Raw genomic sequence first — 16,259 nt, forward strand, 5'->3', positions numbered from 1 at the left:
AACAGCTTATAACCTTACATGCAGGAGGATATTAAAAATTCTCCAGAGGGTGGAGAAGTTTTGATCCAGAACGCACTTTCAATCAAGTAGAAGGAGTTTTCCCACTGACTAACTTTGAAATAAGAGCGTCTGCTTATTTAAGTCGGGTCAGAACAAGTATTCACGCTACACTGAGCCTCAGGCCCTCTTTAAGGCCTGCATGTACTGCTCGTGGAAACAAGATTTGACCTTTAAAAAACTGAAAGAAATCTTTAAATCTGTCTGAAATGCATTTTTTTTGCATTTTTACTAAGCTGCACTGCTCATTTGAAGTTCAAACTTCCTGCCATGTTGCACCTTTGGCCACACCCAGTGAGTAAAAGCACATGCTTTCGTATGAATCAGACAAGTAAAATGAGTAAGGGCAATACAATGCAGGGCGGCTGCGGCTCAGGTTGTCTATCTGTAAAATCTCTCTGTAGATCTATGCATATTGTCACTTTATTTAAGTTTTTGATTATAATACTTCTGGGAAACTATGTAAAAGAACAACGTTTATCTGTGGTAAAGACCTGTAGGAAGTAGCAGCAATTCATTGTCCTGCACAAAACTTTTGTCAAGGATTAACACATTTAATCCACATAGAATCAAACTTTCATTGCATTATCCCTGAATTCAGTCAACCCAGCAAGACTAGTTTTTGTGGTTAAAACTGGGTCTAACATCTTAAAATGTGAAGCCCAACAAAAAGTCTTAATCATCAAAGATATTTTCGGAGCTGTGGGTGCTGTGTTTGACCTTATAAGGAGAGTCAAACCCTGCCAGCTGATGGACTTACTGACCTTTGTGATTGTCTGGAAGACAGATGGACACTAGTGTCTGCTTAAATGAATAAAGACTTATTTATATTCAGAATGAAGAACCAAGCACAAACAGGATAAGAAAGTTAACTTTGCAAAACATTTTTAAGCTTTTTACTGTATGTTCTAATTAATTAATTAATTAATTATAAGTAATTACATTCAGCTTAGTTTGTTTTTCTAAAATCTGTCCAGTCCATAAAGTTTCAGTTAGACTAAAAATGTTCAGTGTGGCAGGATTTTAAAATGTTGGTCCAACAATTAACATCTGAAAGTAAAATCAATGAAATATTGTATTCCAATTGTAAATTCAATTAAATAATACAGTAATAATTAGTTAATTATGTAAATTTGACAGCCTTCTTCCTGTGAGGTATCCCTGTCCTGAAATATTAAAGTAAGTTTAATGAAGGGCTTTAATTATCTGTGTAATTACAGGAGTGTCTGGGTGTTGTGCACTATTAATTTAGTTTGAAGCATCAGATTGGGTTTATTCCTCCTACGGTTTAACTTCCTTTTCTCACACAGCTTGTCATCATGACCTCTTTTACTGTAATAAAGACAGAGGTGGCATCATTCACGCGTCTGAACTGAGTGGTCCAACCCACAGGATGCTGCCACTCGCACTGACAATCCCTCCAGGAGACACTTTGGTATCGATACCTGCGCACCGATAGAAGAAAGAAAAAGATGACATCTATCGTCACCAAAGCCATGATAGAGGCATACGCGCTCATGGTAATGGTCATGGGTACGTTTTTCATCTATTTCTGCGGGATGGTTTGGGCTTTTTGCAACCCGAAACTGAGCGGATCAGAGGAGGAGTATGCGCCTGGGAAACAAGCAGCGGAACACGGGGACCACTCCTGGGTTTGCGCCCCGAATCCTCCAGCGCAGAATTTCAGGTGCGTCTGTACGCATCTGCCGGCACCTCCGTACACCGCAGAGGGGCTCATGCAGACCACTTATGTCAACTTCTGTGACGATACTGATAGTCTGCTGTCAGACTGCACTCCGTTTTGCCGCGAGGATCACGGAATTAACAACCAAATTGGAAATAGTCCCTCCTGGACCGTGTAGATCTGCCGCCTGCCTCCCTGCCTGCCTGCCTGCGTCGCCCTCCAATCATAACAGCCTACTCATCGAGGTGAATGCACTGAAAAGAAGCTGTGCACGAAAGCAGGCAATGCTTATTTTTATTGTAAACTCTTTACCAAACCATCACAACATACAAGCTCCAGCTTTTTGCCTTTTACCAGACATTTCATTCCATGCATGATACAGATAATAAACAGGAAATCAAACTTATAATGTTTGTAGTGTCACTGTTTTTTTAGTGTTGTGAACTGCTCCCTGATGACCTGCAGGAATAATATCCATAATATCCATCCCAGAGTATATGCATCAAGGTGATCCGGGTCATCATGCAGGACGACTGTGCTTCTCCTTAAGTTTCTTCCTCACTTCGCTTTCTAGTTGCAGTAATTTCTCATACAAAGCTCCTGATGTTTCCAAATCAATGTCCATCTGCAAAGCCGAACAGAAGACACAAAACTCACTGCATGAACTGTTTTGCAAGACTCGGTTTGAATGGACAGTACTTCTGTGCCGTACCTTACGCGGTTGGGTGTAGTTTCTGCCTAGTCCAGATGTTAAGCTGTGATACTTGGCTTGAGGGTCCAGTGATTCAGGCTTTTGCTTAAATAGCCAGAACTGCAACAAAGAGCAGCATTCACAAATTTGAACTTAACTGTCTGTGGAATACATGTGGAATTTAATAATTATATTGTATTCATTTTTTCCTACCAGGGCTTCAGCTCCATTATAGGGGGTTAAGGTGAAAGTATTGGTGAACATTCTTATCTGCGATCATAAAAGAAAGATGCATTCAGACACGACCAAAGAATTCTAGGTATTCTTCTTACAATACATCACAGCTCAAGGATGAATGAGACTAACTGGAAAAACAGGTATATGTGTCAATACTCACAAGCCAAAAGAGAGGCATAAGCAGCGTCCAGAGGAAATCTGGGAAGGATGGCAGGATACCGTAGGTCAGATTGGTCATCACAAAACCAGGACAAATGACAGACGAGTACAAACCCTAGAAAGCATAATAAAAGCAGGATCACAGTAATGGACATCATGAGAAGTTTTAAAAAAAACACATGCATGAACATGTGAGGTGTGTGGCAGCCTACCTGTTTGTTGTAATGTGTGTTGAGTGCCAGGCTCAGCAAGTCGGAGGCATATTTAGAGGAGCTGTAAGGTTGTGTGCCTTTCTGGTGCTGTACGTCTTCCATGTTAAAAGCTGAGCGGTGTGCGTTACTCGAGGAGGTCCAGATCAGCTGGGAGGTCCGGCCTTCACGGCACAGAACTGGTTCCAGCTCCCTGATCTGTAATACAGGAGAACAAGGCTTGAAACAAGACAGAAAGCAGCAAACAGTTGATTTAAATGAAGATAATTAAACTTTTTTGTTAAATCTTAGATGCCTGGTTGATTTGTGTGACACTTTTTACACAATTATATCTTAAACTAACTGGTTAAGATCCAAATTTTAAGCAGCAAAGACACTGACATCTGCTTCAGCTCCTTAAACTAATCAGCCAAAGCTAAATTCAATTAAATTTATTGACTTAATTGAGTGTTATACTCCAGCTGTCTTCTTCTCTAAACTGAGTCTGAATGCAGCAGCAGCAGATTTATAATCCTTCAAAGTCTAAACAGGAAGTTTGAGAAGGTTTTTCTGGGATTGCAACTTAATACACCCAAGACCTCATCTGCCAACGCACTGTAAGAAGAATACTGTCTGCAGTGACCTTAGTGCAAGAGCACTACATACTGTTAATTATTAATGCGCATCGTTGCCAAGTGACAGATCCAGTATCACCTATATTTATTCCATCAAGGTTAAACAGCTGACAGTAATTGCTCTAGCTGCAGAAAACAGAAGTAAAAAAACAACAACAGTTTTCTATGACTACATGATTCAGTTGCTAAATTCACTCACTAGTAGAAAGTGACCAAAGAGGTTGGTTGCGAAGACTTCTTGCAGGCCGTCAGTGGTGACGCCGTCCTTCTGTGTTAGGATCCCCTCACCGGTGGAAAACATGGTGATGATATGGCTGCAACGAACAATAGAAATCTGAGATCTATAAAGGAAGCATGGGCTATAGAGCGGTGCAGCGCAGTAGGTTAGAGAAGCTTCACAAGTTGGGTGTTTCTAATAAAATGCTGTATGTGAGCATGTAAATCTGCAAAGTACCTTGAGAAGAGGCCTCTGAAAAAGGCTTTTACATCAAACTGTGGGTTTGGCATGATGCCTGCGTTCAGGTAGACGTAGTCCAGCCGGGTGTATCTGCAGTGGACAGTTCAGTCATACATAAAGCGCGTGTAAAACCTACTTTGTATTGATGATGATACATCGATTAATATTTGATGCTGCTGCGAGCCCGTCCTCCCACCTGAGTTTGACCTCCTGTGCCGCAGCAATGACTGAAGAGATGCTGCTGGTGTCCATCTGCAGCAGGGCCACCTGGGCTGTGGGGTGAGAGGCGAGTAGGGCAGAGCGAGCCGCCTGAGCCCGGCGCATGTTCCTGCATGCCAGGCACAGCTGGAGACCCTCGGTGTCCTGGGAGAGGAGACGCTCACACAGCGCCAGGCCAATGCCACTGCAGGGAAACACATACAATGTAACGCAACCAGACCCAGGAGCAGCTTCTTTTTACACTGCATCACTCGGATGAACAGTTAGTCATACAGATTATGTCTTTTATCATCCTTCTTCTTACAAATAAATAGTACCTATAGAACCATCAGGTTCCTCATGGTTCCTTGTGTTTCATTTGGTCTCCAAAAGTAGACTGGGAGTCAGAGCTTTCAGCTATCAGGCTCTTCTCCTGTGCAACCAGCTCCCACTTTGGGTTCAGGAGGCAGACAACCTCTCCACATTTAAGATGTTCCTTTTTGATAGAGCTTATAGTTTGGGCTGGCTCAGGTGAGTCCTAAACCACCACTTAGTTATGCCGCTATAGGCCTAGACTGTTGGGGGACTTCATGATGCACTGAGCTCCTCTTTTCTTCCCTCTGATCTATCTACTTACCTTCATATCACCCTCTCTGCCTACCAATGATCAGGGTTCTGCTTGAGGTTTCTGCCTGTTAAAAGGAAGTTTTTCCTCGCCACCCTCACCAAGTGCTTGGTCATGGTTACTGAGTCTCTGTAAATAATATTCTAGTACAAGTCTAGACCTGCTTTGTATGGAAAATATCATGCAACAACTTCTGTTAATATTTTACGCTATATAAATAAAACTGAATTAAAATTATTTACCATGCACCATTTCACTACTTTTTGTTCATTGTTCCTTTTTGTATACAGTATATTTAGATATACATCATATAGTATATATATCATATGATTTCATCAACTTGTATTGTAGTAAATTGTTTATATATCTTTGTTCAGCTTTGTTGTCCTTGATAAGTTTATTTCTCTGAAATTACATAGTTACAGATTTCAGTGTCATTGCTGAAATTACATACTCAATAAGGTCATACTTTTTGTATATGTACACATACTAGGCCAATAAAGGTGATTCTGTTTATTATTCTGCATCTACAAAGTTTACTTTAATTACATCACTGATCAAAGTAATCTTGTTTATGTCAGACACATGTGCTGTATGTGACAGAATCATGCTGCCAATTGGGTCAGGACTCTCTTGATAAGATTTCTAAAGGCCAAATAAATCAATAAAACATTAACATGAGCTAGAAATTCATCAAAAACTTTCATTAAGGATCTTGTGTCATGAATCCATTGCATTTAAGATACCAAAAAAAAATAAATCAGGCATTACCTGTTTGCTCCAGTCACCAAAACCACCTTATTCATCTTTTCGTGTCCAAACTTGAAACAAACTGCATGCAGAGACACTAACACATGAAGACTATGACATAGAAATGACTGTAAAATGTTTTTTAAAGCAACAAGTTCCGCGTCTGCTCCATGGAAAGTTTGCAGCCGTCTGAGTCAACATCTTCACTCCACCTTCATGTTGTGATTGGACACCACAGCAGCTCTCAGCCAATAAGTCCCTCATATCAGTCAGCTCAGTTTGAAAGACCTCCCACACAGCATGAAATATTCAGTACACATAAATAAATCAGGATCTCTCTCAGATAGAGTTCCCTGTTTAAATTTTATTTGTATTTTTATCTTTCAATGTACAACTTTTGTTTATGACGTATACAAAAACATTCTCACTGGAGTACAAATATGTAATAAAACTAATCATGAAATTTGTCAGGGTGCCGTTACATTTTGTTTTTTACAGCTATACATCTGCCTCTGGTTCATTTACAACATTAAATGGCATAAAAAAAGTTTCACAAATACCCAAATCTGTCTCCAAACCAAGTGTTTTACTCACTCGTATAGGGTTATTTGCCTCGCTTGCAAAACATAGAAAGATAAGGATGAGTTCATCGTGCATCAGGGCTGACATGAGTGCCGTTTCTGTACGATTTAAGTGGGACAAAGGCCTCTGATAAGATGACAGAGCCTGTAAATACACCTGAACAGGCTGAAACAGTGGTATGCAGTATAAAGTTCAAGCTATGAGCGAGTTATACACAGAGAAAAAGAAGAAGAAAGAATCCAGCATACATCAATAAAAAGAAAGAAACGACTGCTGATGACTAAAACCTGCAGACGAGTCATTAGCTGTGTTTTCATGAATATGAGTTAATGTGAAGCAGTCTAATTAAACACATTATTTACTTCTACATTCCTGATTTCAACTTTCTTCGTCAACTGAGATAAAGTATAAGCGAATATAACTCGTTCGACACCCACAAAACACTCAATAACATACTGGTGAACCAACATAGCACGTAACCAAAAAACAACCTGCATTCCTGATAAACATCTGGCAACATCTGATCAATTATCAAAGAGCTTCCTGCTGCAACATGTTGCAGTGAGAAAATAAAAAAAAATAAAAAAAGATTCAAAATGTGAGCAGGAAAGTTACTGAATCAAATAATAAAAAAAAACACTTAAAGAGAATATTAATCCACAAATATATCAACCAAACATAAAACAGAACACATATGAACATATAAATATTAATACAAAATATTGCTATTTGAGATTTAAACTTATCTATTGAAAATACACAGTCATATACACTTCATGTTCAAATCACCGTCAGGAAACTGCAGGGAGATGAGAAAGATATTTCTTTGTTAATCGAAATGAGATGAAACTGAGATGAAATACTTGAAATATAGTGAAACGTGGCAGTAATGGTTTGCTGCACCTTTCTACATTCAAGCAGTCTTCCAAAAAAAAATACACGAGTTTGTTATTAGACATTGTAACATGGGAAATTTGAACTCATATAAAAAAATAATAGTAATAAAATATTGAAATACATTTTTAAAAGTGCCGAATGTCACTTGCTACATTTAACTTTGGCTTCATCAACCTCAACCAAACCTTGATCCTGTTTCTGTGTGTGTGTGTGTGTGTGTGTGTGTGTGTGTGTGTGTGTTTCGGGGCTGGTGTAGTATAAAGTCGATAGTATAGAGTCGATTTTTTTTAAAGAATACCTGTATGTCTATAAAACATCTTGATTGTGCTAGTTAAACTCAAACTGACAGACACACACCAAAAGTCCTGGCAGTCCATCTTTGTAGTGTGTAAGTCCATGAAACAGTGTTTCCCCAAATCGTAGTTTGGAGCCCACAGGCGGCTCTCACCTTGTTTCCCTACTGAAACAAGATAGCTTAAACCTGGATTGTGTCTGCACTCTTGTTTTGCGCCATTTTTCTTCCAGAGATGAGCAGACTGGGAATCACTGTCTTAAGCATCGGCCCTGCTGTTATTCCAGGAGGGCTCTGTGTATTTCCTGGAAGGAGGGCCGTTCCTTTGTGTTCCTCCTCCAGCAGCTCAGCATGATCTTGTAGAGCGAGTCTGGACACAGCACAGGCTGAGGCAGGTAGATCTGCACGACAAGGGAGGCGACAAATGAAGCCAGGGATTCACAGGTTTTCATATATAGACAAAATGTTTGCAACAACACACTCACCTGTCTTTTCTGGTCCCTGAAAAACTCCCCTGTGTTTTCTATCACCTGCTCATCAGTGAGCTGAGAGTAGGGTTGCTCCTTGCAGAAGTTTAGTATCTCCCACAGGGTCACCCCAAAGGCCCACACATCACTCGCTGTGGTGAACTTCCCCTGCACAAAACAAGAAGAGCACAGTTTGCACAACCTTGTTGGTTAAATTCCCGGACAAACAAAGGATAAGCTCAACAAATATGTCGAGAAAACATGAAATATTCATTGTGCAGTGGTCCTCACCAGCAGGATGCTCTCCCATGACATCCAGCGTATCGGCAGTACCGCTCTGCCCTGGATGCGGTAGTAGTCACCGCTGTACAGGTTTCTGCTCATGCCGAAGTCAGCTATCTTTATCGTGTAGTTTTTGCCCACCAGGCAGTTCCGCGTGGCCAAGTCTCGATGGACAAAATTCAGAGAGGAAAGATACTTCATCCCCGATGCTATCTGTGCAGCCATGTAGCACAGATTATTGAAGCTGGACAGGAGAGTAAAGACAGCGTGTTGGGAACGGATCACACACATGTAAAAGGTGTATCTTGCTTGTTTGTTCAACACCACTCACCTGACAGTAGGTGCATTGCTCAGCAGAGCAAATTGTCCCTCTGGCTCGTGGCGGGACAGGAACTGGTTGAGATCTCCGTTTTCCATGTACTCTGTGATCATACAGAGAGGGTCGCTGTAGATGCACACAGCTAGCAGGCGAATGATGTTAGGGTCCTTCAAACGTGACATGATCTTTATCTCTTTCAGGAAGTCATTCCTACCAAAATCAGAGAAAGAAATCAGAATTATTCGAACTTAACAGGCTTTAAAAAAAAACGTATTTGATGCAGATCTCAAGGTGATACCTTGCATTTTTGTTGGCATCTGAACGGAGCATCTTCACAGCCACTAAAACTGGCTGGTCCTCGGGGATGTCAAATAAAAACTCTTTGTTCATGAACTCCTGCATTCCCTCTGCTTCACACAGGTGCACCTGAGGGGAACAGAACGCGGAAAGGAGGTGAGGAAAAGTTTATTTAAAGCTGTGAGAAAACCAGTTGAAGCTTGTCGAAGAGAACACACACCTCTCCAAACTGGCCCTCTCCCAGCTTCTCTTTGAACGTGAGCAGCTTTCTTGGGAACTCCTCCACTACAACATCCTTCCCTGACAACAGGTCCATAGTCACTGCAGGGATGGCATACGTGTTGCTTCCAGTCACGCCTTGCAGGTTTACAATGTCTGCCTCGGCGTAGTGAGGGACGCCATCTTGGGCTACAGTAGATGTGGTGGATTTAGAAGCTGCAGTGCTGGTAGAAGCTGGAACACAATGTAGGAATAATCTGAATAACCAGAACATGTTATGATTACAAATGGATGCATAGGCAAACATGTGTTTGTCCACCCACCAGGCTCCTCTGAGCTCTGAGCAAACTCTGGCAGCTTGCATATGAGGCGTGATGGCTCCTGATAGTCAGGCCCGAGCGGGAAGATGCGCTCATAAGTGGAATTAGACTCCTGCTCGCTGGTTGTACTCGACTGGTTGTGGTTGTAGGCGAACGTCTCACTCTGTATTGACAAACTAGCGGTTAGTTCATCATCCAGCATCCGGCGAGAGGCCTAGAATAAAGGACGCGGGGGTGGAAGTGGGGTGAAGGAACAGATCTGACCACCTCCCGAAAGAGAATCTCAATGGAAATGCACATGAAATGCCTCACCTTCTCCAGCATCTTCTGCCACACCTGCCTCCACAGGATGATGACGATAATGGCCACAAGGATGAAGATGATGGCCACTAAACAGCCAATCAGGATCCGGGTGTTGCTGTCATCTACTTTGTGGGTGGGGTCATCTTCTAGGGGAGGGAACAGGGAGAGACACCTATTTAAGATGGAGACTACACATTTAAATCTTGAATTATATATATATATATGAAAATGTTCACATGCAGAATAATGTCACAGCAGGGACTGTGTCTTGTCAAACAGGGAGAACTAATAACATCCATTTAGGTGTGCCAAATCAAGCACACTTCCTAAATGGAAGAGAGCCAATTCATTAATGTTATTAGTTCCACTTGTGCTTTTCTTGCTATGACAAGTTGAAGTTGTCTGCTGTGAGAAAGCTCCATTAGGACCATTTGCATGGAACTATTAGATGACTGGGAAATATCATCTCTCATTTTTTTCCCTCTTTCACTTTCTTTATATTTTGTTCTCACACAGATTTTATACACTCAAATGGAAAGCCAAACATCACTGCATAAATGTTCATATTTATACCAATGACACACAGCTCCTGATAACTAACACATCTTAGACATCAAGTTATGGATGGAGAATTCTCTACAGCTCAACTGGGACAAAACTGTTTTAATTATTGGTACTAAAGCATATATTACACCAATTTTAAAGACTCTGGACTGGTTATCTGTCTGCTTCAGAATCGATTTAGGATCCTTTTATTGGTTTAGAAATTGGCTGTGTAATGTACACAGTTACATTTTGTTTGTTTTGCAACACAGGGGTGTGTGTGTGTGGTGTGACCACTGACCTGGTTGGGGTGGTAGTACTCCTGTCTTGGGTGGAGCCAGTGTCGTGTTGTACATGGCTGTATCTGAAAAGACCAGGTGTCACAGAGCAGATCAGAAATGAATTCATCAAAACTGACTTTAATAGTTTAACAATCTAAATATTTGCAGAAGTAAATAAAGCTTAGTTGTTCAGGGTCCATACCTGACTGGAAGGTGATCTCGCTGAACAACATCCAGGCGTCAGCAAAGTAGAACTGGCACTTGATGGCACTGGCCATGTGATTGGCCAGGTTGACTGTGACAAAGCGGGCGCTGGGGTTCTTCTCATCCACCACAGGGCTGAAGGTGAGCGGCGAGGGCTCCCAGTCTGATTCAGAGCGGAAGTAACACACCACTTGGCGGAAGGCCTTGATGTGCCGTGAGAACATGTTGTTGCAGTGGACCTGGATGCAGATCAACTTTTAGTACAGATGAAAGACATAAAACCTTTAAAATTTTTAGTTTGTACTATCAGGAGACTTACTTTCATGGTGGTAAAGTTTCGTGTGCGGTCAAACTCAAACATGATTTCAACATATCCACTTGGGAAGCTCTCATTGTTCCAACCCACATAGTCATACCCGGGCAACACATTGTAGACGTGACTGAGTGTAAAATCATCCAGACCACACACTCCATCAGTCAGCTGGCCCAAACCCTCTGTCATGCTGGGAAACAAAGAAACAAAAACATCATTGCAACATCCTCCATCTTCCCAGTTAGCGCTTCTTTTATGGTACAACTATTTAACACTAGGTGGCAGCATTATAAAAGCAACTCCTCGCTTCAGCTTGTGGCTGTGATAATGTAATAAAGGCCATTTTCTTTTCCCTCTGTTGCCTTGACAGAGAGAAAGAAGCCGTGCCTGTGTCATGGAGGATATTATTCACCACACCATAATCCAAACATTACCGTCAACAAAAGACTGATTGGTTCATTCCGGTTTAAACTTCATAAGCGTGGTTGACTCAGTCATTCCCATGAGGTATTACCCAACAGTAAACCACCATGACCCACTCACCACTGTCTATCACTCTGCTTTCACCATGGTGACAGGGCAACAACAAGGTGAGGGGTGAGGGGGAGCACTGACGTGGGATGAGAGTAATTATGTGAAAAAGGAAGGAAGGAGGGAATAATGAAACGCAAACACACACCTGTGGATGACAGCTCCATCATAGACAGAGTCGTTGACATAAACAGGAAAAGCAGGCAGGTTCATCTGTTCTCCTGCTGGAGCGTTGTATGAAACAAGACCATCTGTAAAGCATAGACAGTGATTTAGCTTTTTTTATTAAATAAACTTGCCATAACACAACCAACTATTTCACTGATTTTTCTACAGCTGCTGTTAACTAATGTTAGCCCAGTCTGTTAGCCGGGCTGTGAATTCAGAGCACTGGGGGAGTTGTTAGTGTTGTTGGTGTTTTGGGCCACCATGAAGAGGAGGTTTTCAGGCCTGGGGTGCGGAGCAGTGTAGACAGGGAGCAGAGCCGGTGTCGAGCTGGGTGAGAGGGCAACGTAACCGGGCTCAGCAGCTTCTTTACATAACTAATGAGACGAGAGAACGATGACGGAGGGAGTGGCCGAGGAAGAAGCCACCAGACAAGAGTAAATCTGGGACTGGCTTTTAGTTGTTGGTGAGAGTTTCATGAAATAAAAGACTGAAAGACAGATGCTGAGCTGGGCTTCTTGATGTTGGACTTATAAGTAATATTAGCTGGCTGCTATGTCTTGTGTCGTTGCACCTGCTTGATGTTTATTGTCAAAGAAAAGTGGCTTACATTTAGTCATACTATTGGAAATGTTTATAGTGGTTATGATTATTGTAGTGTGGTTTTATGTCTTGTCTTTATGGGCTCAAAGATAAGGATAATGCCTCAGCTCAGGTGTGATCTTTGTTCCCAGCTTCCCCGCTTTTTCCTCACCCAGCCATTCACATCCGTAGAGCTCCACTCTCATGCAGACGTTCATGGAGTGGTCTGTGACGGGCATGAAGCGCACGAAGCGAGCGATGATAGGCGGCTCGAGGTCCTTGAGCACGATGTCATAGGCGTTCCTGTTCCCCTCGATCACCTGTCGGTAAAACAAACACACCTTGACCTCACAGAGAAGCTCGCCAATTATTGAGGAATGATTCTGCATGGCCTCCTAATCATTTCTAAATAGTTCGATATGGTATCTCTGTTATGACTGCCAGATATAAACAATGACAGGCCATAAAAATATAACCTAAAGGCAGGTTATGAGTGTCAGTACACAGTGCATCTTGTTATAAAGGTCAGTGTGGGTTACACCCCAGCTGGTGTAAAGCTTTAAATGATGACTGACCTGTTTGCCCTGCCTGTTTCTCCACGAGATCCAGCGGCTTCCATCCCGGCTGTACTTAATCTTGTACATTTGGGCGAACTCATTACCGATGCCTCCCGCGTGACGACCCTGGGTGCCCACAAGGGTGATGAAATGGAGGGAGCGCAGGTCGATCTGGAGAAACTCCTTCAGGCTGTCTGGCTCCACTGTTATCTCTGGACACCACGCGCCATCGCCCTCCTCAAAGTCCAACCTGGGAGAATTACAGCAGGGAAGGAAGAAGAAAAATTAGGACAGGATGAAGAGGAAAAGGTGAGAGGAAAGTGAGGGTTCTTTATAGCCTGTTATAAAAACACCTCGGTGACAGCCGGCGTCGTAAATTCATCTTAAAGTGTTAATTTTGGGCAAGGAGCTGGCAAGGGTGTGGGGTGGGGGAGCTGGGCAGGACTGAAAACACAGCCAGGATGGATGGGGAAAGTGTATTACGTCATTATCCTGATACTTACTGAAGGCCACCCAAGTTTTTCTGCACACACACACACACACACACACGCATGCACACACGCCTCCTTAATCATGTGGCTGTAAGTCGAACTGATACCCCAGTTTGCGGTTTACTGCAAATATACAGGCACAGGCACCTTACAGAATAAACCACCCACACACACTCATTATCAGGGTAAACATACACTAAAGCATGTGTCTGACAGTGTGTGTGTGTGTGTTACAGTGTGTGTATGAGACCTACCTGCCATATCTAGCGGCGGTGGATTCGGACCACTGGCTGGAGGCAGAGATGTCCTCGTCCTGTATCTGCCCTCCTGACATGCCCAGAGGATACCGACACACACCTGAGACACGACAACACGCTCGATTAGAAGAAATAAACACATGACGTAAAACATCCACCCCGATGTTTGTTTAGACGTAAACACACAAAGAGGTGATTGACTAATTACAAGCGGCGTTGTTAATGAGTATCTTTTTTTTTGTTTATCTGTGTTTGTTTTGTGTAAATTCTGAAAGCAGTAGTTCTAGTTTAACTTGTGTAAATCCGTTTTTGATTGTGCAGTTTTAGAAAGGCCAAAAAATTACACAAAAGCCTTTGATTGTGCTGTTATGACGCATTCAGCATACTGAGATTTCATTTGGTTTCCTGTGAAAATGATTTCTCCTGAAGGGAAGATGGCCTCCAGTTTGGTTCAAGATGGAATGGTAGGAAGTGTAAGTACATTTATTTATCAAGTACTGAAAAATTTGTGGCATTTTATGATACTTATACTGCACTAAATTTCTGACGGTGTCATATTTTGGGTTTCTGGTTTGTTATTTACTGTTTTATGTTGGAAAAAGTCTTTCCTCAGCTGCCTTGTGTTACTATACTTCCTGTCTTTGTCTTTTTACCGCCTGCTTTCTGTCATCTGTGGTTAATTAGTTAATTAGCTTTCTTGCATTTAGTTCATGTGTTCTCCCTCTTTCATGTAGGTCATCTTTGTCTGTTCCCAGCTTCTCTTTTTAATGGACTTTTCTTAGATTTAGTTTTGATTTTATCTCGACTCCTCAACCATCCTTTGTTATTTTGTGGTTACCTGCCTGTTCAGTAAGTTATTAATGTGACACTCTGCTTTTCCCACTTGATAACAATTTTACACTCAGACTTTAAAAACCGTCAGTCAGTAATATAAAATATAATAACACAGTGTATAAAATTACCCAACACTACAGCGAAAAAACTGCAATTGCCTCCACCTTGGCCAACAGTATTGGTACGCTCCTTACTTTGTAAGTTTGTTGTCAGCAAACAGGGAAGCTGCTCCTCCTTAACAGAGGTGGGAAAGTTACAGATGTACATTTGCCAAACCAACAATTTTTTTTGTAAAAATACTGTGTAGAATCAGCTCATTTAGTTTTAGTTGTTGTTGTCAATACACAGTTTGTACTATTGCTTCAAGTAAAAGTGTTAATTGGTACAGTGTTTATTGTCAAAATCTAGAAGTAGTCTGTTGTTTATGGAGTTTGATACTTCTACTTAACAGTGCTTCTATTTAAACAGGATATTCTTTCCACCCCCGGTATTTAAGACTACCTGGATTATCACAGTCTCAAACATGCGGCTCTCCTCACTTCTCTCAGACCAACCACAGCGCTGGTCGGCGATGAAAATTTGAAACCCGTACTCAAACATTCACCAGATGCTCTCAGACATTTCTAAGACAGAACTACTTAATTCCCAGCTTCTGTCAAGAAACTTGCAAAACGTGATGGATAGTGCTGGATGAAGGGGTAGGACGGTGATGTGAGAGGACTGCACACATACACACACACACACACACACACACACACACACACACACACACACACACACATACACACACACACACACACATACATCCAAGTAACTACACACTCCTTCCACTCAAATTGTGGTTGCTTTATTGAAATAATAAGCTGGATCCATTCAGTGTCTCTGCCAGTCCAAACAGTGCTGGTATCAAGCACATGTACAGGAGTCAGTTACTGTGTGTGTGTGTGGTAAAACTGGCTGGTCTGAGCCCATCACGCCCCCACTGTGTGGTCAATAGAAGGAATATGCCCTCTGTTTCCTGCATGGCCCTCCGCCCCCTCACACTCCTTTTTTTTCTCTTTTCTGTCTCCTCTCTGTCCTCTCCTCGCTCCTCCTGTGTGGTCTCTCCCCTCTCTTATTTCTTCTGTCCTCAGTGGCGAGAGGTGATAAACGTTAACAGCGTGATTCAGACCATATTCATCTCTGTGGCTAACTGAGCGTGACACAGCCGATATGGTATCAATTAACTTTTACAAGGCTCTGAAAGAAACTACTGATTTCTGTGTGTTTAAAATGAATGGGTGTTTTTCCACCTTGTGTTATGTACAGGGTTGGGTTGATCTTGTGTTTTGGACTAATATTGATAACTCCACCTAACAGGATATGACTGCTAGTTAGTCCGGTATGTGGATGAAAGAGCCTTTGGAAAAACTGTGATTTCTATGTATGCGACAGCGTTTAGGTTGCGGCTTTCAGTGGTGCTCGAGGCGGAAGTTAAAGGCAGACTGACCCTGCTAGCCTGGCCTCTTGTCTCATAGAAAAACCCTTTGAGAAGATGCCAGCAACAGCAGAGCTCGGGGTTCAAGGCCTTCTCTGTCCCTTTTTCTTTCCCCTCCATGAGATTCTCCCTTCCTCTATTCTTGATCTCCTCCAAATATTTGCTCAAAAGTCAAGATGTGGAAACCCCTGGAGGTTTGGGACTGGGACCGATGACCTGATACACTGCTCACATGTCTGTGCACACAAAAACCAGGCGTAGATGCAACGCAACCACATGCACGCATGCAGGCTTTCGTCTTGGCAGTGACACAGTGACAGCATGAAGGAGGCACAAACAAAAACTCTTCCAGATGTCTACATTCG

At 42.3% G+C, this 16,259-nt stretch overlaps 2 protein-coding genes across 2 annotated transcripts in view; both read right to left on the minus strand.

Moving 5' to 3' along the window:
- Positions 1–2,017: 2,017 nt before the first annotated feature.
- On the minus strand, positions 2,018–5,894 carry hsd17b7 (hydroxysteroid (17-beta) dehydrogenase 7). Its single transcript, XM_027290596.1, has 9 exons — positions 5,703–5,894; positions 4,305–4,511; positions 4,106–4,198; positions 3,851–3,965; positions 3,041–3,235; positions 2,830–2,943; positions 2,646–2,702; positions 2,454–2,552; positions 2,018–2,366 (listed from the first exon to the last, which is right to left on the minus strand). The coding sequence occupies exons 1-9, from the start codon at positions 5,735–5,737 to the stop codon at positions 2,262–2,264; spliced, it is 1,020 nt and encodes a 339-aa protein (XP_027146397.1). The 5' UTR covers positions 5,738–5,894; the 3' UTR covers positions 2,018–2,261.
- Positions 5,895–6,154: 260 nt separating this feature from the next.
- Positions 6,155–16,259, minus strand: part of ddr2a (discoidin domain receptor tyrosine kinase 2a) — a 29,816-nt gene continuing 19,711 nt past the window's right edge. The window contains exons 3-17 of the mRNA XM_019279161.2: positions 13,581–13,683; positions 12,854–13,085; positions 12,451–12,598; positions 11,680–11,782; positions 11,007–11,190; positions 10,686–10,926; positions 10,504–10,566; positions 9,669–9,805; positions 9,360–9,570; positions 9,038–9,270; positions 8,819–8,946; positions 8,533–8,730; positions 8,211–8,445; positions 7,938–8,087; positions 6,155–7,853 (exon numbers count right to left, since the gene is read on the minus strand). Coding sequence (XP_019134706.2) covers positions 7,731–7,853; positions 7,938–8,087; positions 8,211–8,445; positions 8,533–8,730; positions 8,819–8,946; positions 9,038–9,270; positions 9,360–9,570; positions 9,669–9,805; positions 10,504–10,566; positions 10,686–10,926; positions 11,007–11,190; positions 11,680–11,782; positions 12,451–12,598; positions 12,854–13,085; positions 13,581–13,683 — 2,489 coding nt within the window. The 3' untranslated portion in view covers positions 6,155–7,730. The remainder of the gene's footprint in view (positions 7,854–7,937; positions 8,088–8,210; positions 8,446–8,532; positions 8,731–8,818; positions 8,947–9,037; positions 9,271–9,359; positions 9,571–9,668; positions 9,806–10,503; positions 10,567–10,685; positions 10,927–11,006; positions 11,191–11,679; positions 11,783–12,450; positions 12,599–12,853; positions 13,086–13,580; positions 13,684–16,259) is intronic.

This window comes from Larimichthys crocea, chromosome XVII, assembly GCF_000972845.2.
Source record: "Larimichthys crocea isolate SSNF chromosome XVII, L_crocea_2.0, whole genome shotgun sequence".
NCBI classification, from domain to species: domain Eukaryota; kingdom Metazoa; phylum Chordata; class Actinopteri; family Sciaenidae; genus Larimichthys; species Larimichthys crocea.